At 37.9% G+C, this 23,393-nt stretch overlaps 2 protein-coding genes across 2 annotated transcripts in view; both read left to right on the forward strand.

The window, feature by feature from the left end:
* The window catches only part of LOC123874293 (cytochrome P450 4C1-like), a 38,119-nt gene extending 26,456 nt beyond the window's left edge, over window positions 1-11,663 (forward strand). Inside the window, exon 13 of the mRNA XM_045919541.1 lies at window positions 11,642-11,663. The gene's annotated coding sequence lies outside the window, so the exon portion shown is untranslated. The remainder of the gene's footprint in view (window positions 1-11,641) is intronic.
* The window catches only part of LOC123874295 (adipokinetic hormone/corazonin-related peptide receptor variant I-like), a 34,631-nt gene extending 12,092 nt beyond the window's left edge, over window positions 1-22,539 (forward strand). The window contains exons 4-8 of the mRNA XM_045919543.1: window positions 2,024-2,228; window positions 13,575-13,725; window positions 17,058-17,248; window positions 20,620-20,690; window positions 22,337-22,539. Of these exons, the coding sequence (XP_045775499.1) occupies window positions 2,024-2,228; window positions 13,575-13,725; window positions 17,058-17,248; window positions 20,620-20,690; window positions 22,337-22,438 (720 nt within the window). The 3' untranslated portion in view covers window positions 22,439-22,539. The remainder of the gene's footprint in view (window positions 1-2,023; window positions 2,229-13,574; window positions 13,726-17,057; window positions 17,249-20,619; window positions 20,691-22,336) is intronic.
* Window positions 22,540-23,393: the final 854 nt, after the last annotated feature.

Raw genomic sequence — 23,393 nt, forward strand, 5'->3', positions numbered from 1 at the left:
GTAATAGCTTAGTAAACAGTAGGGTTTTATAACTGGGCATAGCATATTATAGTACAGTGGGGCCACTAAAAAGTGTGAAATAAAAAAAAATCAAAAGAAAAATAAAACCGACTTCAAAAACCACAAACACTAAAAAGTACAAAATAATTTTTGTTTAGCTACACGTGTAATGTACCTAGGTATAAAGTCGGGCGAGCGTCACTCTTAGATTTCTAATTTTGTTTTAATAGGCTCGCTCTACCTACACGTCTACAAATTCGAGTGTAGACCTCACAGCTTGAGTGCTTGAGTAATTTGAGCACTAACATGAATCCTAGGTATCTCAAGAGCTCAAGAGGGAATTTTTATAGACATTTTTGACATAATCTCTGAGTCAATTTCATCAATTTAGATACCAACTTAGGTGTTGATTGAAGACGGTACAATGTAATTCTTTATCAAAACTCTGTCTAGGCTAAGGGTAGGTTCCATCGATGAATACAGATTATCATTAAAAAAATCGGTAAAGTGCGTGTCGAACTCATACACGAATGGTTCCTTACCTTACACGCTTTTTTTTAAATTTCACGGCGGCCATTTTTGAATTTATATTATTACCTTTAAAGTAGTAGCAATTAGTTTAGTAGTATTAGTAGTAAGTATCAGTTGTTATAGTGGCAATAGAAATACACACTTTGTAGCAACTCTCTACATATTATTACGTGTCGGACGGTGAGATTTATAGAGCGCACTTTGACTTTGCTCAGACTTAAGATTGAGTTAAAACGAGACAGATTTATGTGAGAGATATATATCAGTTTCTAGAATAATGTCTGCAAAATTTCATGGACTTTGGTTGCTTAATATTCAAATGAAATTGGAAGTACGATTGTATGAAACGAGTGACGGAGAGAGCCCTCTATTTTGGGATGGTTAATCATGTTATCGGCAATATAGAATGTACGATATTAAGACCCTTGAATTAAAATTCTAATTCTGATAAATTCAATAAGGTACAGGTACTATAATATAAATGAATAATATTATATGAATGAATTGAAATAAGTTTTAATAAGATTTTGCAGACTTAGTATTAATCCCATAAATTCAACCGAAAAGTCTTCAGTATATTATAAATTAACATTTATGATGAAAAGTTTATATTTTTTGTTTTTTGCTAATCTGGTAGAGGTGTATTAGAGCATATTATTTTATTAATATCATAAGAAAACTTAGTATATTCCTACTTAAAAGTCTTTACTAAGTCTTTAGTCTATTCTTTAGGTACCTATTTTTTATTTCTATTAATCGTCCGTTGCCCTCTTAAATAGTCAGTATTTTAAAGAGAACCCTAAATAAAAATCGCCCGGGTAAATGCCTGAGTGGGGCGCTTAAAATACATAGTGCGACATTTAAAAAGGTGAAATTGCATAGGTATTGAAGCGAAAAATTTGATATCGAATATCGATAGTAAATATTATTAAGTCGACAGAACGGTAATAGAGGATGTTCCAAAATTTTAATTTCCCCGTGGTTTTGGAAACAGCCGACATGTCAGCCGTCTTTATCTGTTATCTGTCTCGTCTAAGTTACGTTGGTTTTGGTCTTTTTTGTCACATTACAATGCTACTAATTTGTCGACAGATTTATAACAGACTAGAGGATGCCCGCGACTTCATCCGCGTGGATTTAGGTTTTTAAAGATCCCGTGGGAACTGTTTGATTTTCCGGGATAAAATGCCTATGTCAATTACAGGGACGCAAGCTACCTCGGTACTAAATTTCATACAAATCGGTTAAGGGGATGGGTTTTAGGAATCCCGTGGGAGCTCTTTGATTTTCCGGTATAAAAAGTAGCCTATGTCCGTCCCCGAGATATAAGCTAACCCTGTACCAAATTTCGTTAGAATCGGTTGAACTGTTGGGCCCTGAAAAGGTAGCAGACAGACAGACACACTTTCGCATTTATAATATTAGTATGGATTGATTGTTACTTACTTCGGCGTGACAAAATTTCTAATGCAAGTTATGTTTGTCCATCCAGAGCGCAGTGTTCAAAGTGATGCATCACCCACACGTGGTCGGCTTCAAGCAGTGCGTGTCGTTCGACGCGTTCGCCAGTGCTCGCCTCGAGCTCGCGTACAACGTGTTCTGCCTGTGTGCGATGTACTTTGCGCCTCTGCTGATCATCACGGTGTGCTACGTGTGCATCTTCTGCGAGATACGACGCAGCAGCAACGACCTGGAGGGTGAGCTTTTTTTATTCAGATACAAGTTAGCCCTTGACTGCAATCTCACCTGGTGGTAAGTGATAATGCAGTCTAAGATGGAAGCTGGGTAACCTGAAAGGGCAGTTTTTATTAAGCCCATACCCTTTGGTTTCTACATCGTACCGGAACGCTAAATCGCTTGGCGGCACGGCTTTGCCAGTAGGGTGGTAACTAGCCACGGCCGAAGCCTCCCACCAGACCAGACCAGTTTAGAAATTAAAAAATTCCAAACCCCTGCCGGGAATTGAACCCGGAGGCCAGCTAGAGCTAGTACCTCCAAATGCATAAAATCAACGTCCTTTGTTAGTTTAAAGTGTAATAACCATGATAAACTATCGATTAAACCAAAAAAGCACGTCAAATCATTGTGACGTCACTTGCCAGTATTTCATAGCGGCACACATACGCGCGTGTTTTGACGTATGATAGAAAGATACTGATTTGACTAGTCGTCAAACACCGGTTTAGTGTGATTTCCAAAAAAAGCGCTAACCTAATTCCATTCTGTGTGATATTAGAAAGTATTATATTTATAAATAATTGGAAATTTATTTATACGTTCTTATTTGCGTTTATCACCCACCAACACTTAATTAATTAATATCGAATGAGGATATTACGTCCTACAGAATATTAATATATTTGAATGTCATTGTACTGTATCAGAGCTATTTTTAGACGACATAATTTATTATTATCATTCGGCTTAGCCTAGGCTCATTTACACGAGAGCTTTTTTATCGGACGTTAAAAAAGCTCTCGTGTAAATGAGGCCATGTAGTTATTTTAGTTTTTGTTTGTTTGTTTGTTTGAAAAATGTCTTTATTATCAAATATTAAATATATGCACAGTTTATGTCCCGGTAACACACACAGGATAAACACAAAATAATAAATCTAACACAGTTTTGCAGGCTATACACGCCCCTTTCAAACTTACCAATGTCATAGTTAACACTCCAGTTATTTTAGTAATGAAGCGATTTCCGAGCAAGTGGGAGTAAAATAGTTGAAACCTTATAAACCTAATGAGAATGAAAGTGAGTGACGGAGAGTCTGTTAAGTCCGCCACAGAATGAATCTACCCACACAATATTAAAGTTACGATAGCGAAGCTGCAACCACAACACTTGGGTAAGACTCAAGATAATTGCATTTGCAGTCTGTTTGTTTCAATTTCAAGTGGTAGAGTGGTAGATGTATTTGACGATTGAAATATTGTATTAATTGGACATTTGAACGATACTATAACTGAATCACACGTTTTTAAAATTTTTGTCTGTCTGTCTGTCTGTCTGTCTGTCTGTCTGTCTGTCTGTCTGTCTGTCTGTCTGTTTGAAAAGGCTAATCTTGGGAACGGCTGAACCGATTTTGACGGGATTTTCACAGACAAGTAGAGAATTGACCAGGGAGTAACATAGGCTACTTTTTTAACCGACTTTCAAAAAGGGAGTTGTGTTTTTCTACCTATGTACACCGAAATCTCCGAGATTTCTGAACCGATTTGCGTCATTTCTTTTTTAATCGATAGAGGAACTTTGCGACATTGTTTTATAAAAAATTTGGAGTCCAACTCCTCAATCCTGATGCTGCAGGGGATCTGACCAATCCACGCGGGCGAAGCTGCGGGCATCAGCTAGTCTATACTAATATTATAAAGAGGAAACCTTTGTATTTTTGTATTTTTAACCCCCGACCCAAAAAGAGGGGTGTTATAAGTTTGACGTGTGTATCTGTGTATCTGTGTATCTGTGTATCTGTGTATCTGTGTATCTGTGTATCTGTGTATCTGTGTATCTGTCTGTGGCCTCGTAGCGCCTAAACGAATGAACCGATTTTAATTTAGTTTTTTTTGTTTGAAAGGTGGCTTGATCGAGAGTGTTCTTAGCTATAATCCAAAAAAATTGGTTCAGCCGTTTGGAAGTTATCAGCTCTTTTCTGGTTTTCTTATTACTTTTATCCCAGGACCACCAGAGGTTACGTATTTTCTGACACAGGAAATATGTACGATTGAGTAGTGTTAGTAAGTATTAAGAAAGCATGCCTAGCCTACGTGCTAGCTTGCTTAGACGGCCAATTTTCAGGTATCTGATAATCAAGGTACATAAAACCATTACTTACCTCACGTAAATTCTCCAAACTGATTTTTACGTATATTTTAGGCAATATCCTTAAAAATATGTCGCCAATACTCCCAGACACTTCCCGCGTCGGTCGTATTGCTTTGCAGACGCTTTAAAGCTCCCAAAATAAGTAATTACTTAACTGCACGTAAATTCTGATGCTCCATTTTTATATATGTCCACCAGACAACTATTTTAAAACCTTTTACAAGAAGACAGACCGATCCAGAGGGCCAATCATCCCCTAAATTCAATTTTAATGCCTCTGTGGGTTTGAGCGCGAGGGCATCATTATCTACGCGCATGAGACTGAGTAAGACATGTATTAGGATATATTGACTTCTCTCTCACTCTGTTATAGTTTACTTATGTCAATTAATTATTAATATTAAAAAAAACAGCTAAAAATTAAAAAAATTGGAGAATTTACGTGAGGTAAGTAATGTTTTTATGTACCTTGATCACCTGATTCCTGAAAATTGGCCGTCTAAGCAAGCTAGCAGGTCTGTAGGCATGCGTTCTTAGTACATACTAACACTACTCAATCGTCCACATTTCGTTCGTCAGAAAATACGTGACGGCTGGTGGCCCTGGGATCTTTCACTATTGTAACAGAGGTTCATAATATTATGTCAATTGGCAAATGTCAAGCTGTCAAGATGGACGTTGCTTAGATACATAATTATTTATTTAAAAATAATGTTTTGGAAAACTCCGATACTTTGGATCGTAGGCGCGGAGTTTCTAATTTATAAAATATTATAATCACAGTTAAACGAGAAAACATCAATTCAATTATAATATCCAACAGTCAACCAAAGGCCACGAACAATCAACCCAAACCCAAACCATAGTCAAACTATTTTTAGGGTTCAGTAGGTATCTGTAGAAAAAAAAATGTTGTAGCCTCGACTGTTGTAGTCGCGTAGGTGTGCATGGCACCATTAAATATCGTAGGAGGCGATGACCCTCCGCGCGGCTGAGGTTCCCGCATCGTAGTCGCTTTGTCGCGCAGGTTTGGATGATGCATTAGGCGCACCTTCTTTATATTTTATCTGCTTGAACTCAGCTTATTTACTTTGACAAAATACGTTTAAAATTCATCATCATCAGGATCAACCCATCGCCGGCTCACTACTGAGCACAAGTCTCCTCTCAGAATGAGAAGCTACCACACTGGCCAAGCACGTATTGGCACACCTCACGCACCTTTGAGGGAGCATTATGGCCAACTCTTAAGCATGCAGATTTCCTGACGATGTTTTCCTTCACCACTTCGTTGTCTGTCTGTGTGTCATCTTTCAAGAGAATCAAAACTTATAAATTGGGTACTTCCCGTTTACGTAGAATCATGAAAGGCAGGTAGCAATATCTTATAGCCCAAGCACTCTACTCCTGTGGCCCAAGTAAACAGAAAAATACGACAACTGAATTGTCATTACATAAAAAAAAAACTTGTACGGAACTCTTCATGTGTGAGGCAGACTCGCACTTGACCGGTTTTTGAAAGTTATGTCAAATAAAAATTTGACATGCAATAACAAACAAAATGAAATACAAGCCATTTTATTCCTTATTTCATCGGGTGAAAGTCGATTTCAATTTAATCGTAGGTATATCTTGAAAAGCGAACTATTATACGACTACGTAAAATGGGTACATTTTTAAAGCAACGACATGTTAGAAACAGATATTTCGTTTTGGTCGTGTTAAACTATGTGAGTCATTCAGATAATTCTTGATTTAGTGATGTTCGGTCAAAAATATTTCATGGAACGTATAATTAACATAACATTGATGTTACTTTTGAAGAGATATTAGCTGCCTTATTGGATTTATATTATTATAGAAATTGGGTTTTAGAATGGCACAAATAAACGGTAATTTATGAATAAAAGTTTAAAAAGCGTGAAATAAAAATTAAATTAAAAATTTAAAAAACCCCCGACACATAAACCTCTAAAAAGTAAAAAATAATAGGTAAGTATGTATGGGCCCTTTAAGAATAGTATAAATAGTAAAGTTTTTATCCAAGCGTTCGTTGCGTCGGGGGACCGCTAAAGTTAACAAAAACTATTCTTGCTACAACAGATGACTTTCATAGTTTATGATAGGTAGCGGTCGCCTGGCGCAACGAGCGCTTGGATAAAAACTTTACTATTTATACTATTCTTAAAGGGCCCATACATACTTACCTATTATTTTTTACTTTTTAGAGGTTTATGTGTCGGGGGTTTTTTAAATTTTTAATTTAATTTTTATTGTATGTTTGTAATGAATAGAAACTACTGGACCGATTTCAAAATTTCTTTTACCATTACTTAGAGGGACTAGAATCCGTATAGGCTATATTTTATCCCGGAAAATAGATAGGATTTTTCGTGGTAGTGAAAATTGTGGAGTAAGGCGTCGAAAAAACTGCCGTACGTTAACGATTCTCGCGAACGCTGCCTAAATGGTTAGAGATGTATGGTTGACTTCTATAGAAAAGTTGTAGAACTCAATAATGCCTACAAAAAAGTCCGCGATAGTATAAACCAAACATTTATATTTTAGCCATTATAACCACTTATCACTAACCACGTATATATTAATTAAAGTGTAGATTTAGATATAGAAGTGTGGATAGTTTAGATAGTAACAAGATTTTATTAACTTCATTATAAATTGTGAAAGTCTCCAGGCTTGCCAAGAGTTCTAAGGAGCTTTATCGTGTTATTATATTTCGTTCTGGATTTATGTCAAAGCCACCCCTTAGCTCTGTGATTTCTTGCATGCCTAAGCGTTGATTATTCCGAGAACAGCTGAGCTGGTGCCTTTCTCAGAACAACCCAACGAGAGGAGTTCATTACGTTAAATACCGGCCAAGTGCAAGTCGGACTCGCATACGAAAGGTTCCTTCCGTACCATCGTACACAAATCACATTTTTTTTTGTGATGTACCTAAACACATTATGGCGGATTTCGGATTGTTCCCTTAACTTATGCTATAAGACCTATTTACCTGCCAAACATGATTCTAGGTCAACTGGAAGTAGCCTAATAGGTTTCTTGAAAGACACGACAGACAGACAGACGGACAGACAACGAAGTGATCCTTTTTTCCTTTTGAAGTACGGAACCCTAAAAATCGTTGCTGCGCGCAAAGTCCACTGTGATTTTTAGGGTTCCGAGGGTGTCAAAGGGACTCTATTACTAAGCCTGCACTCCGTCTGTCGTCTGTCTGTCTGTTAGCGGACTGTATCTCATGAACCGTAATATGTAGACAGCTGAAATTTTCACAGAGTGTGTATATTTTCCCGCTATAATAAAGAAAATTCCAAAATGGCCGCCATGTAAATTAAAAAGATTAAAAAGTACATAATTTTGTCCGATGGTACGGAACCCTTCGTGTGCAGGTTTTGACCGGTTTTTTTTTTTGAATTTTCGTTTTTGATACCATTTTGTTTAGTTTTATAGGAGCGTGTGCTCGTACAGCAGAGATGCCTAACATTTTAGCTTTGTGAGTATGACCCACGAAATATAAAGCAATTTTTTCCAAAAAAAGTTTAGTCATTTTCCTGAAACTTTCCTGATATTCTACATAGCGGAACTTGCATGCGCAACAACCAAAATAAAAGGTTCGTAAAGAAGAAAACATAACCAAACACTCAGTTCTTTTATTTTACTGAATTATTTTATTTATTTAATAAATAATATTGAAAACCTACAATCAAAAATAACCGCAGGTATCCAAATTAAATTGTTATGTGCGTTTTAAGTAATTAAATATCATTTGCAAACATTATGAGGAAACCTGCATGCCTGAGCGTTATCCATCTCAAAGGTGTGTAAATGCGCACTTGGCCAGCCTGGTGGACTACGGCCAAATACTTCTCAATCTGAAAAGAGACCCGTGCTCGACAGTGAGCCGGCAATGGGCTGTTGATGATGATGATGGTGCTACAAAGTAGAAATGTCCTCCATATTGGATACTAGCTGTCGCCCGCGGCTTCGTCTGCGTGGATTTAGGTTTTTCTAAATCCCGTGGGAACTCTTTGATTTTCCGGGATAAAAAGTAGTTATGTGCTAATCCAGGATATTATCTATCTCCATTCCGAATTTCAGCCAAATCCGTCCAGTGGTTTTTGCGTGAAAGAGTAACAAACAAACACTCACATACACACAAACTTTCGCCTTTAGGTATAATATTAGTGTGATGTAATCTAAAGAAGCTATAGGTACCACCTGAACATCTTGGATGATAATTGCGTTAACAGGTAGTTTCCCCTTCACCTCGCTACATACTGCATAGCTACCTATCTACAATTAGTGATTGAATAGCTGCATAACTCGCTAGTCACTTCTGTATATGAATAGGTATTTAGTCTCTACAGATTGCAATATGAATAGGTAAGTATTTGTCTCCATTGATTGCAAATTATTCAATGTAGAGCTTGTCTATTTTGAAATAACTACTCTACTGTATGCATATTGACTCTCTCGTTTGGGGGCACATAGTGTCCCAGTTGTGGGCACGTAGTATCCCAGTTGTAGGCTACTGTATGCATATTGACTCTCTCGTTTGGGGGCACATAGTGTCCCAGTTGTGGGCACGTAGTATCCCAGTTGTAGGCTACTGTATGCATATTGACTCTCTCGTTTGGGGGCACGTAGTGTCCCAGTTGTGGGCTACTGTATGCATATTGACTCTCTCGTTTGGGGGCACGTAGTGTCCCAGTTGTGGGCTACTGTATGCATATTGACTCTCTCGTTTGGGGGCACGTAGTGTCCCAGTTGTGGGCTACTGTATGCATATTGACTCTCTCGTTTGGGGGCACGTAGTGTCCCAGTTGTGGGCTACTGTATGCATATTGACTCTCTCGTTTGGGGGCACGTAGTGTCCCAGTTGTGGGCTACTGTATGCATATTGACTCTCTCGTTTGGGGGCACGTGGTGTCCCAGTGGTGGGTCTGCTGCGGCGGACATCCGATGACGGAGTAACGAGGTGTTGCCGGACCCTTTTGCTCCGTCGTCAGCGGTGTGATGGAACTTCGTGAGGTTTTTAATCGGTAGGAGTCCGACATAACCACTGTCACGGCCACTGTGCTCCCCTTTTGCCTCTATGATGAATTTTTTTTTACACAAACAAACGTCTGTGTAATAAGTATGCTTTTGAATTGAATTTCGAATGTTTGTTGGAACAGGTTCTCTAATGGAGAAGTACGGGAACCGGCTCGTTTGTGATTGTTTGGTCACTAATGGTTAACGCCCACTGAGTTTTTCGTCCTTCTCATTCGTATTGGGTTACGTAACAGAGAGAGTCCTACACTGACTTTTCTCCGTTGATACAGTATAATCAAGAGCTTTTCAGGTTTTTATTTTACTAGATTCAAGTTTCATTTCATTACTTTAAAGGATTCAAAGAAATATTTTCATAGCCTGCGTCAAAGGAAGCTACTCGTAGTTAGGAAGAATTCCTGTTTAAATGGACTCGGCTAAATTGCTTAGCGTTCCTAAGTTGCCTACGTGACGGGATATAATAATGAATCTCATGAAAAATCAGTCAAATGCGAGTCATACTCCTCCATGAAGGTTCCGTATATCGTACGTCGTTTAAGTCGTATCGATTGAGTACCTACCTACTTTTTAAATTATTGGAATTTACATGACATTTACATTCTGTGAAAATTTCCGCTCCCTATCTATTATGTTTCGCGAGATACAGAGCCCACTGAGAGACAGACGGACGTATAGATAGCGGAGTCTTAGTAATAGGGTTCCGTAAGCACCCTTCGGGTACGGAACCCCAAAAAGGATGGACAGTATTTACGCAATCCAGGTTTTACGTTTAAAAAATCCGGGGGGGGGGGTTTCGAGCTCCTTGATCTAGTTTATAGATATAACAAATCCCATCCTCAACATCTCCCTCGCCAGTCACCAAACTGGACAGGTTAGAAAACGGTGGGACAGACAGTGATTGGATGGGTGATGGAACACTCATCACCAACTACCCAACACAGCCACACCCTCTGCTCATGGGTGTGTCCATTGCGCCCTCTGGGACACTCAGAGGACGCGTGGACAACACCCCCTTCCTGCCAGGTCAATTAGCCATGGCTAACAATATCCCATGAAGAGAAACAGTTAGCCATGTTACCAGGGTACACCGGCCCAAGCGCTGCTGTTACCCGCAACACTCAGGCACACGGGGAGATTACCTGGCTGGTCCCCTATAGTTGGTACAACCCTACAGAGTACAGTGACTGACAAAATATGTCTACTCATAAGGGCGTCAGTCGTTACTAGGGTTCACAGAAGATTAGAATTCGGCGAGTGCAAGAAACCGTCAACAACCAAGTCCCACTTGAGACTTTAATTAATAGCCTGAGAAAAGGTTCAAAAGATTATACGCTTCAAAAAATATATATTTTATTTATTATTTACTAGGGGCTTTGAATACTGGCTTTGACAATATAACAGCTGCATGCGAAACGTGTGTAGGTGTTGTAACCTATGCATGAAGTCGAACTGAAATAGGTATAGTACGCGACAGGTCGAGATGGCAATCGGGATGGCAGTATGAGGCGGGGGGACGCCCCGCACACCCGCACATCATCCGCATTATCCCGCACCGGCTGTGCGACATTAATAGGACTCCGTTTTTACCCTTTGAATACGGAACCCTAAAAACCGGCCCAGTACGAATTGAACTCGCACACGAAGGGTTCCATACACGTTCCATAACACCGAAATAATAACACTTTTTAAATTCTTTTGTGATCACATACTTAACCATGAATTCACGGTTATTGGATTATTTACTTTACTAGTGCTATAAGGCATTTCTGTTATCTGCCTTTCATGATTTTAGAAGAATGGGAAGTATCCCATAAGTATTTTGATTCTCTTGATGGGTCTTGAGTGTTGACAGACAGACAGTGATTCTATAAGGGTTCATTTTTAGAGTTCCGTACCTCAGAAGAAAAAATGGAACCCTTATAGGATCACTTTGTTATCTGTCCATCTGTCCGTCGGTCCGTCTGTCCGTCTGTTCATCTGTCCGCCTGTCGTGTATATCAAGAAAATCTATAGAGTAGGTACTTGCCGTTAACCTAGAATCACAAAATTTGGCAGGTAGGTAGGTCTTATAGCACAAGTAAAGGAAACAATCCGAAAACCGTGAATTCGTGGTTATATCACAAAAAACGGGTTTTAATTTTCAAACTAAAATAACTATAGGTACCAATTAGTGGGGTATCATAATATAAAAGGGCTGTACATTCTAAAACAGATTTTTATTTATTTTTATGTTTTGATTTATCGTGCAAAATGTCGTAAAAAATACCAGAGTACGGAACCCTCGGTGCGGGAGTCTGACTCGCACTTGGTCGGTTTTTTCCCTAGAGATAAGGAAAACTACAGAAAAATTAATTAATGTTGCTTGGAAAAAATATATTTCAATTTCCTATTCATATTTTACGATGTTAAGTGGATACTCTTAAATGCAGGATTATGCTAGAAAGACTAACTATGAATACCTAGTTAGGACTCTATTAAACTTGCTCTTTGAAAGAAAAACTTAAGGAAGTGGGTAATTCATCAAAATAGCACTTAAACTTGTTAGCCTGTTATTATATTAGGAAAGGTTATTATGATTAATTATTCTTTCTTTCATGCGAAAATGTTAACAGGGCTCTCTCCGTCACTTACTACTCCATACAATCGCAGTCCCAATTTCATTTGAATATTAAGCAACCAAAGTCCATGAAAATATTCTAGAAACTCTATGCCTGTGGTTTGCCAGATTCCTGTTAAAATATTCGGTTTCAAAGTTACGCGGTTTTAAAAATTCACATAATCACATAAAATAAAATCGTTGAGCTCCTGTAATTTTGAAACTACATATTTTTAGAAAAATCTAAAATATGTCTGCAAAATTTCATGGGCTTTGGTTGCTTAATATTCAAATGAAATTGCAACTACGATTGTATGGAGTAAGTGACGGAGAGAGCCCTGTTAATACGATAGAGCGCATTTCTTGTGATGCCTGGTAGCTTGACAATAATGTATTAGAGTATGTTTTTGTTTTCGTGAGTAATGTAATTATTATTACCCGTTATTTTATTTCGGACATCCGATAATTGGTTATTCTTATTCATAGATCTTTCTTAATACAGAACCTGTAGATATGTAACTTGTAAGTTGCAACAAGTGTAAATTAAAAATTTATAACAGTAACACCCCCGACAAGTGAAGGTTACAGTAACTAGAAAAGAGCTGATAACTTTCAAACGGCTGAACCGATTTTCTTGGATTATAGCTAAGAACATTCTCAATCAAGCCAACTTTCAAACAAAAAAAAAACTAAATTAAAATCGGCTCATTCGTTTAGGAGCTACGATGCCACAGACAGATACACAGATACACACTTCAAACTTATAACACCCCTCTTTTTGGGTTAAAAAGAACCTGTAGATACGTAAGTCTCGTATGTTCAAGAAAACTCGTAAAAAATCATGTATTTATTTATTTACGCGACCGATACACTGTATAAACATAGGGGCATGAGACCGGCTTGCCCGCGAAATTCAAATTTAATTTGGTTTTTCGCAATTTGTAAACTAATACGACAACGTAGGCTTATGGCATTCTGATTCCGACAGTGGCAGTATCATCCTCACAGGTTTATATAAAAATCTTTACTTGAAAAGGACCAGTTTAAGAAATAAATTAAAGTATCGACTAATTGATGAGAATAGTCGATACTTTAATTAATTTCTTAAACTGGTTTTTTTACACAGCTGTAGCGGGCCGTTGGTAGATTGGATATGACTAAAAAGTCCGCTCAGTGAAATAACTTAGATATAGGTATCATTCGTCTATATTGCAGAACGATTTCTAAAAGGACGGAGTATTTTATTTTATTTTTTACTAGCTGACGCCCGCGACTTCGTCCGCGTGGATTTAGGTTTTTTGAAATCCCGTGGTAACTCTTTGGTTTTCCGGGATAAAAAGTAGCCTATGTGCTAATCCAGGATATTATCTATCTCCATTCCGAATTTCAGCCAAATCCGTCCAGTAGTTTTTGCGTGAAGGAGTAACAAACATACACACACACACACACACACACACACATACAAACTTTCGCCTTTATAATATTAGTGTGATAGTGTGATTCCATTTAAAACATCCACATTTTTCATTCCGTATTTTTGTTGCAGAAAAATGTGTGCACAGCGTCAGCAATGTACGGTTGCGGAGATCAGACAAGCGGGTATTGGAGCGGGCGCGGCGGAGGACGCTTCGAATGACAGTCATCATTGTCACAGTGTTCGCGCTGTGCTGGTTGCCGTACGCTACTATGGCCATGTGGTAAATATACCCCAATATAAACAGCGTGAGGTTGCGGAGATCAAATAGGTGTGTTTTGGAGCAGGCTCGATGAAGGGCACATCGCATGACCGTCATCATTCTCACAGTCTTTGCGCAGTGCAGGTTGCCGTACGCTACTATAGTCATGTGGCAAATTATCAGCAGCGTGTGGTTGCGGAGATCAAACAGGCGCGTTTTGGAGCAGGCTCGACCGAGGAAACTGCGCATGACCGTCATCATTCTCATAGCGTTCACGTTGTGCTGGTTGCTGTATGCAACTATAGCCATGTCGTAAATTACCCCAATATAAACAGCGTGAGGTTGCGGAGATCAAATAGGTGTGTTTTGGAGTAGGCTCGACGAAGGACACATCGCATTACCGTCATCATTCTCACAGTGTTTGCGCAGTGCAGGTTGCCGAACGCTACTATGGTCATGTGGCAAATTATTCCCAGTGTGAGTATCGTGTGCTTGCGGAGATCAAACAGGCGCGTTTTGGAGCAGGCTGGACGAAGGACTCTTCGCACGACCGTCATCATTCTCATAGTGTTCACGCTGTGCTGGTTGCCGAACGCTACTATAGCCATCTGGTAAAATATACCAGTGTGAGCAGCGTGTGGTTGCAGAAAGTTGGCTTAATGGAGGACGCTTCGCATGACAGTCATCATTGTCACAGTATTCGCACTGTGCTGGTTGCTGTATGCTACTATGGCCATATGTAGTTAATATACCCTAGATTGAGTAGCGTGTGGTTGCCGAGCAGCATACAGCTGTGTAGAGATCATTATCACAATCGCGCTGTGCTGGCTGCCCTAAGCTACTATGGCAACATGGTAATATGTCCCAGTGTTAACAACGTGTGGTTGCGGAGATCAAAATGGTACCCCTTGTTGCGTCATCTTTGCACGTGTGCGTTAAAAAAAAAATTATACCATCGGTTAAAGGTTTTGTTCTTGGTTTGCTTATTTATTATTTTCCAATACCGCGGAAAATGATTTGCTTTCATACATAATATTAGCACATATTAGTGTGAATAATTATGTTCAAAGCGTTTCGCTTTTTCCCCTATTGTGTTTTCATAAACCGCTGAAAACGAAATATTTCAGACGACTTATTTTGCTTTTATTAATTATAATTTTTAACCGATTTTAAAACGGAGGTTCTGTATTTGAACCGTTTGTATGTATTTATTTATATACCTACATAAAATATGTTTGTTCGCGATTATCTCAAAAAATATCGAAGTTTCGATGTTTTTTCAACGAGTACCTACATACTTTTAGAAAGATTTGCATAATGTTTTAATATCTAATACATCATACAGTAAATCATTCTTGTAGATGAAGATTTTTTTCCCTAAAAAATGTAGGCAAGTACACACATATAAAATGTAGGTAAGCCAAAAATATTTTTAATATGGACAACAATTTCTCTGAGGATTCTGGTACATGAATTTTCTTGTATCATAAATATTACGTTTTTCAAAAAAAAAATCAGCTATTTTTCTGATCACAACGCAAGAGTGAAATTATTTAGAAAAAATAATGTAATTTATCCAAGAATAATACATTACTTAGAAATAAAAAACCGGCCAAGTGCGAGTCAGACTAGCGCACGGAGGGTTCCGTACTCGGGTATTTATTCCAACATTTTGCACGATAAATCAAAAACTATTATACATAAAAATAAATAAAAATCTGTATTAGGATGTACAGGTAAAGCCCTTTCATATGATTCCCCACTTGGTATAGTTATCTTATTTTGAAATTGAAACACATTTCAATTTTTTTTTAATGATGTGACCACAAATTCGCGTTTTCCAGATATATTCCTGTCCTATTTGTGCTGTAAGACCTACCTACCTTCCAAATTTCATAATTCTAGGACAACGGGAAGTACCCCATAGGTTCTTGACAGACACGACGGACAGACAGACAGCCAACAAAGTGATCCTATAAGGGTTCCGTTTTTCCTTTTAAAATACGAAACCCTAAAACTGTCCTTAGCCGTATAAATAAATACGCTCCTGTTTAACATTAAAAAAACAACCAATTTACGAGTATTTCCAGAGAAACAATTGCGTGGGAAAAAACGTGCAAAAAAAGTATATTTCGAAGGCAATGAATAATATTGTGTCTAGTTTCCATGAAATCGGAATTTCAGTGAGGTTTATTTAGGAGGAATACCTACTTGGAATGGGTTTGGTGAAGATGGAGGTACTTATAGACCATAAAAACTTTTTTAATTTTCAGGGTTCCGTACCTCAAAGGAAAAAAGGAACCCTTATACGATAATTTCGTTGTACCTGTCTGTCTGTCGTGTTTGTCAAGAAACCTATAGGGTACTTCCCGTTGACCTAGAATCATGAAAGGCGGGTATGCTATATGAATGCAGCATTAAATGCATTGCCAGTGAGCCCCACATACCCGCTTTTGAGCGGCATGCGTAATTGCATTTTTACCAGCGGAAAAAAAAAAAAAAAAGGTAGGTAGGTCTTATAGCACACTGGAGAAAAATCCGAAAACTCCGAATCTGCGGTTACAACACAAAAAAATGTGTTCATGAAGAAATAATTACTTATTATCTTCAACTTCCAAAGTAAGATTAGTATACCAAGTGCGGTATCATATGAAATGGCTTCACTTGTACATTCTAGAACAGATTTCAGTAAACATGAGTGGGTTACTCATGTTAACAGATTGAACCGCCCATGAACATTTGCAGCACTAGTGACTAGAGTAACTGCCAATAGGAATTCGAAATAACCCCATGTTGTAATCTAATGGGAACACCGCCGAAGGGAGTTGGTTAGACAGTTTGCATGTGCATGGAAAAAGGTTCCTGGCACAACGGGCGGTTGAAGTGCACCAGGTACCCAGGTGGTGAGGGTGAAATTGCTTTCGGTGGCGTGCGCTGCGGTTGTAGGAAAAGGAGGGTGAAATGAGGTCAAACAATTTTAAGAGAACTCCTCATTATAAACCCGATTAGAACACACAAAGGGAGCTCTCGTCCCTGAGGTGCTCCAGGCTTTCAACGAGCTGGATAGTTTCAGCGTTCCAGATAATACTTAATATTATAATTTACTAGCTGATGCCCGCGACTTCGTCCGCGTGGATTTATGTTTTTCAAAATCCCGTGGTTTGGTATGGATTTTCTGGAATAAAGAGTAGCCTATGTGCTAATCCAGGATATTATCAATCTCCATTCCAAATTTTAGCCAAATCCGTCAAGTATAGTTTTTGCTTGATGGAGTAACAAACATACACACACACATACACGCAAACTTTCACCTTTATAATATTAGTGTGAAGTGTGATATCCTCATTTCTCAGGTACATGGTAGACCGCGCATCAGCGTCGCGTGTGTCTCCCCTGGTGCAGGACCTGCTGTTTGCGATGGCCGTCTCCAACTCCTGCATGAACCCGCTGGTGTACGGCTCGTACGCGCTGCGGCTGAGCGGCACCCTGCAGAGGCTGCTGAAGAAGAGCTGTTGCTGCACCACGACCACGTCTGACACTGCTGGTTAGGTTTACCTATTCTTACAGTTAATATATCGGAGAGGATTAGGTTTTGAAAAATGCCAAGGGAACTCTTTAATTATTTCGGACTAGCTGATGCCCGCGACTTCGTCCGCGTGGATTTAGGTTTTTCGAAATCCCGTTGGAACTTTTTGATTTTCCGGAATATAAAGTAGCCTTTGTGCTAAACTAGGAGATAATCTATCTCCATTCCAAATACACAAGACACAGATACACACGTGAAACTTATAACACCCCTCTTTTTGGGTCGGGGGTTAAAAAAGTGGGGGTCTTTAAAATTTTTTTTGCTATTGTATCGCGTAGGATGTCAAATATTATATGAAAGGGAAGAAAGTTCTGAGTTCACAAATATAAATATGATACAATATTAAAATATACCAAGGGACAAAAACATGTTTTTATTAAATTTCACCGTTTATTAAGAGGAGCAGTCGGGTTTTAGTATTGGACTTTTTACTTAGATAGTACGTGGAATTTATATTTATTTGCCGAAAATTTCATTATTGAATTATAGATATTTTGATGAAAGTCTGATCAGAATTTATTTCTAGATATTATACTCGTACAAAAATGCAATAAAAATATCTTAAGCTGCGTCTACACTTGGCGAACCGAGTAGCAAGAAATACATAATATAACCTCTTTGACTAAAAGCAAACATTCGCAAAGAAAAATAAAACAGAAAACGTGATGGAATATTGATGTCACAATAATGCTGAGACTTGTTAGAGCTCCTCACAGATGAAATACTAGGTATAGTACGCAACAGGTTGAGACGGCAATCGGAGCAAGTGGGGGGGGGGGGGGCGCCCGCACAGTGGAAGGGTTATGATTTTAGCAGTCTATGTATGCATGTATGTAGGTTTGTATTCATGTGTGATCCACCGTAGCGCCTAACTACTGAGCCGATTTTGATAGGTGTCAATCACTTCATTATTATCCGGGTCCGGGTGGCATAGGTACATTTTATATGAAAAAATCGAATGTTAGATCCATAAAAGTAGGGGGGGCTCCAATTGTTTTTTGCTATTGTATCGAAGAATAGGATATCAAATAATAATAATAATATAATAATAATAATAAGCCTTTTATTTTCTCTCTTCATTTCACATTTGGTTATTTTACAATATAATTATATACTAGTCATTATGAACAACATCATATTAAACAATAATAACTTATCTTACAGTAGTTTATATTTTTAGATAAACAAAAAAAATTACAAAAACTAAATTAAGAGAGAATTACACCCCGGCAGGTAATACCAAACAGCCGGGGGTCAGGGCGCCAGGTTGGGAAATCACCAACCGGTTGCCAACTTCGCAGATAAGACGATTGGGATGGCTTCAGTGGACTCCACATGCCACATGCCACATGTCGGTAACTTCGTGAGCCAGATCAAGATTCTTGCGTTTTTTCTTTATCTCAGCTCTCACGAGGTTCTCGTTATATGGAATAGTGATGTCCACCAAAAATACTCTCGATTATGCCCGGACCACCATCACGATGTCAGGTTTATTCGCTAGAATACTCCTGACCGTGATGATGGACCGGTCCCAATAGAGCCAGACTCCGTCGCGCTCGAGTACCGGCACCGGTGCGCGGTGTGTACCTACTTGTAATACGGCAACCTTTATTATTATAACTGTATAACGCCCCATCTAGTGAACATTTATATATCGCTGGAACAAGCAAAAAAGACAAGAAGAGCCAGCAAAAGCAACAAACAATGCAACGTGCGTTTCTTTCAACACAGGCATTACCAACAACTAACAAGGGATCTTCTTCGTACTCCTTTGTTACCCTTCTTTGTCCATTGTTGGAAATATACCTTCTCATATACAGTTCGCGACAGGGCGAGATGGCAATCGGCCTGGCTGAGTTTTGTGTGGGCTTTTGCTCAGAACCAGGGCGCGTTTAGAACCCTCGCTAGTTTTAAGTTTACGCAATGAATTATCACTATTACATTATAATTAGTATCTTAAAATTCAACAATAATTGTCAATAATTGAGTTTAAAATACATGATACAACTTTAGATACTAAAGAGTGATTGAAGCAAAAAAAAAACATGTTTACATAATTTCTTAAGTATAATTTTTTGTAAATAGTGGTGGGTTTTATAGGTAAATAGGTAGGTATATAATATTAAAATTTTATTTAAAAAATCATATTGAGTTCTCATACCTCAGCAGTTATATGAAATAACTAAGTACCTAAGAAATTAAATTAAAAACTTTTTCCATTTCAATTATGATATGAATCTTTTAAATTATTCAAGTTCATCTTTATTACTTTATTCAGTATAATATCATTTGATTTGAGTTAATACCGTAGGGGATCAAAATTAATTTTCTGAAGACCCTTAGATAAAATTTAAAACCATATTTTACTAAAATTCCTTTTAATATTAAATCCTTTATTATTATGTTGTCCGAACAATGTTTTAGTATTTCTCTATCTAGGTTATTTTGTTAAAACCTTAAGCTTTTTAGTTGGCTTCTCGGAACAACTCTAAATACTTATTCAGATGAAATTTTGTATTATAATTTATAATGTTTTGCCTTTGTTTTGCTTGTTAAGTTGATTAATTACAGTTGTAGTAGTTAGTAGTAATATTTATTGCTAAAAAGGGACAGAATATGAATTTTAAATTTAGAAACAGTCACGCTACAAATTGCGACTGGTAGGTAAAGTCACCAGGTTTTTTTTTTCTCTCTCGTCTGGCTTTACAAACATTAGCCAATGTCAAGTTTGTAGTTATTTGTAACAAGTTGGTTAAACGATACAAGTATGGACCCGTCTGTGCCGGCGCTCGCCGACACACGCACGGCACCCCCTTAGAGCGCTTTCCAGTCAGTTTTAACAAAAATAACACTCCAAAAAGGCAGAACACGCCCGCCAGCTAACACTGACGAAGTTCAGTCACCAGGTTTGACAGTTCTAATTTAAATTAGGTTTGACTGTCCTTTTTTATTACTTTGGCAAGAAAGAGATGCAAATACTCTAAATTTTAGTTGCGTTAAGTTTTGGTTGCTCTAAAGTTTAGTTTTAGTTTAGTTAAAGATTCTGAAATCAGTACCAAACACCTCTACTTAAAGAAGGAAAACAATGGTGTTAGGTCCAATAGGTAAATATAGCGCTCTCTCTGTAATCTCATACAAATGATAGAGACAAAAATCTCAGTGGGCTCTGCTTGAGTCACTAACCAATCACAAAGGAAATTAGATTTTCTAATTGAATTTCGAATGTTTTTTGAAAACATTTTTGAATTGTATTTCGATTTGAAAAGATTTTCGAATTGAATTTCGAATGTTTTTCGTCCGTTCGAAATTTAGCAATATCATTGTTTCAGGGAACTCAGGCACGAGTTCTACAAAGAACCGCAAGAACACCACAGCTGTCTGCCTGGCGAAACCTGTAATGGTAACTACTAATATGTACTAATTATATCTATTCCTACTTTGTTATTTAGGTACCACTGGCCACTGCATTCGCAATGTATTTTTTGTTGAAAATACGCTGTCTCCTTTTATGTGATCTCCTTTTTTGTGTGGTGGTTTTCAGTCCGCGAGTCTGACTCGCACTTGGCCGGTTTTTTTAATATTAGAGCAATTCCACATATAATATTATAACACCACGATATATCCTGATAAAAGATACACCATAAACGTGTCTGTTTTTTATGGCTATACTTAGCACTAGGTAAAAATGGTATTCAAGCAGGTAAACGTGATAAGTTGCAAACATAGATATTGATTTGGATTTCTGTGGTTGCAAAACTCCATGGCCTATAACAATGGTTTTTACGAGTATTATATTTTCACAATGTTGAAACAGGCGCGGCTTTGCCAATTTCTCAATTGATATGTATTGAATAACCATGTATAGATGCAAAATACAAATGTTAAAATTTTATTATTGCTTTAGGTATTCCCGGAAAAGCAAGACAAACAAAGGGAAATAAATATTCTGAGCATTTAACTTTTGAACTTTGCAAACTTGCGTTTGCAACAACCTAACTTTAACCTAACCTAACATTACCTGAAATGAAATGAAAATGAAATGAAAATTTATTTCACAAATTTAGATATACGCATTTCATGGAGTCCTGGCCCCTAAACTAGGACAAACTATTTGTTTGTTTTGCTTTCATTGTTTCCATACTCGGTTAAATTAACTAGGGTTAAAGTTTTGCCCTCTCGTAGCGCTGGAGCGTTATTTTCGTCTCGCTTTCATTAAACTCACACTCATAGGGTGTTTGTGCACTCATTCGCATTCAATTCGTATTCGTTTTCGTAAAAAAGTGATTCAAAGTAGCCTTCATACAATACGTACGTGTACGCGTGCCCACTCATTTGTATTTGATGGATTTTTGCCGCAAAAATACGGATCGTATTTTCACGAATCACGAAAAGGAATCTATACGAATGAGTGCACAAACACCCTAAGGGTGGTTTCAGATTAGCTTTTTTGTTGGCGCGTATGATAGATCTATAATGCGCGCAATGTGCACTCATTGCACGAATCGTAAAACACGAATGTGAATTTTGTATGACGGCCACTTCAGATCGTATTCGTGTTTTTATATAAGTACGTGATTTTATAGAGTTCCGTACCTCAATAGGAATGTCCGTCTGTCCGTCGGTCGTGTCTGTCAAGAAAACTTATAGGGTACTTCTCTTTGACCTAGAATCATTTTGGTAGGTAGGTCTTATAGCAAAAGTAAAGGAATAAATTCGAAAACCGTAAGTTTGTGGTTACAGCACAAAAAAAAATGACGTGTTCATCAACAAATAATTAGTATTTTCAATTTTCAGAGTAAGATCTATACCAAGTGGGGCGTCATATAAAAGGGGGTTATCTATATATTCTAAAACAGGATTTTATTTATTATTATTTGCATAATAGTTTTTGATTTATCTTACAAAATGTCGGAAAAAACCTGAGTACAGAAACCTCGGTGCATGAGTCTGACTCGCACTTGGCCGATTTTTCACATCGTATTTTCATGAATCATGAAAAAGAACCGAATACAAATGAGTGCACAAACACCCTTACTTGTTTTGTAGAATGCACGCGTAAGACCGCGCCGTGGTGTGCGGTTTGCGGAGACGTCGCTAACTGCGGTTCCTGAGCGCGTGGACGTGCAGAAACCGCGCGGGCCCGCCTGACATCCGCCCGCCCGTCTGCACTGCGCGCACCACGAGCGATGCCGAGTGCTGCACGAGTATTACAAAACCAAGTCTACCGCTGTTTAGATTGAACTGGCCTATTGATATGTGACTGGACTTTATTGGTTTTCGTCTGGACTCATCATCCTGTCTGGACTGAAATAGTGATAGTAAAAGACATAAAAATTTGTTTAAATCTTTTTAAAAGTTTACTGTTAGTGCTTAAGAAAATGTGACATAAATATTTAAAAAAAAATCAATCAATGACATTTTTTATTGTAATGTGTTGTACTTGTGTTATGGATAAACGTAACCTGCATTGTATTTTGTATTTAAACTTTTAACAACGCGTGGGCCCACCCGACATCCACCCGCCCGTCTGCACCACGAGCGATGTTGAGTGCTGCACTAGTATTACAAAACCAAGTCTACCGCTGTTTAGATTGAACTGGACTATTGATATGTGACTGGACTTTATTGGATTTAGACTGGACTCATCATCCTGACTGGACTGAAATAGTGATAGTAGGTAATAAGAACTGGAAAATGGTTCAAATCTTTTTAAAGCATACTCTAAGAAATATGGCATAATAATATATCAGCAGCTAATTTTATAAACTTATATGTACTTACTAGCTGATGACCGCGACTTCGTCCGCCTGGATTTAGGTTTTTAATTTTTTACGAATAAAAAGTCGATTTAAAAGTAAACTATATTGGCGTTAAGGTGGGACTTTTAATTTTTTATATTATAAATAGATCGTTTTGTGCGATATATTATATACTTATAAGGAAATGATACATGAAATTTATGTATTTGTATCCATATAAGTAAGTGTAGTTATAAAAAAACTGGGAAAGTATTATTTGTATTTTAAGACAATTAATATTGATAAAGAGAATTACTTACTGAATGTTTATGCTTGTGTTTAGAATTAATTTAAAGTTTAATAAA

Source organism: Maniola jurtina, chromosome 18, assembly GCF_905333055.1.
Source record: "Maniola jurtina chromosome 18, ilManJurt1.1, whole genome shotgun sequence".
NCBI classification, from domain to species: domain Eukaryota; kingdom Metazoa; phylum Arthropoda; class Insecta; order Lepidoptera; family Nymphalidae; genus Maniola; species Maniola jurtina.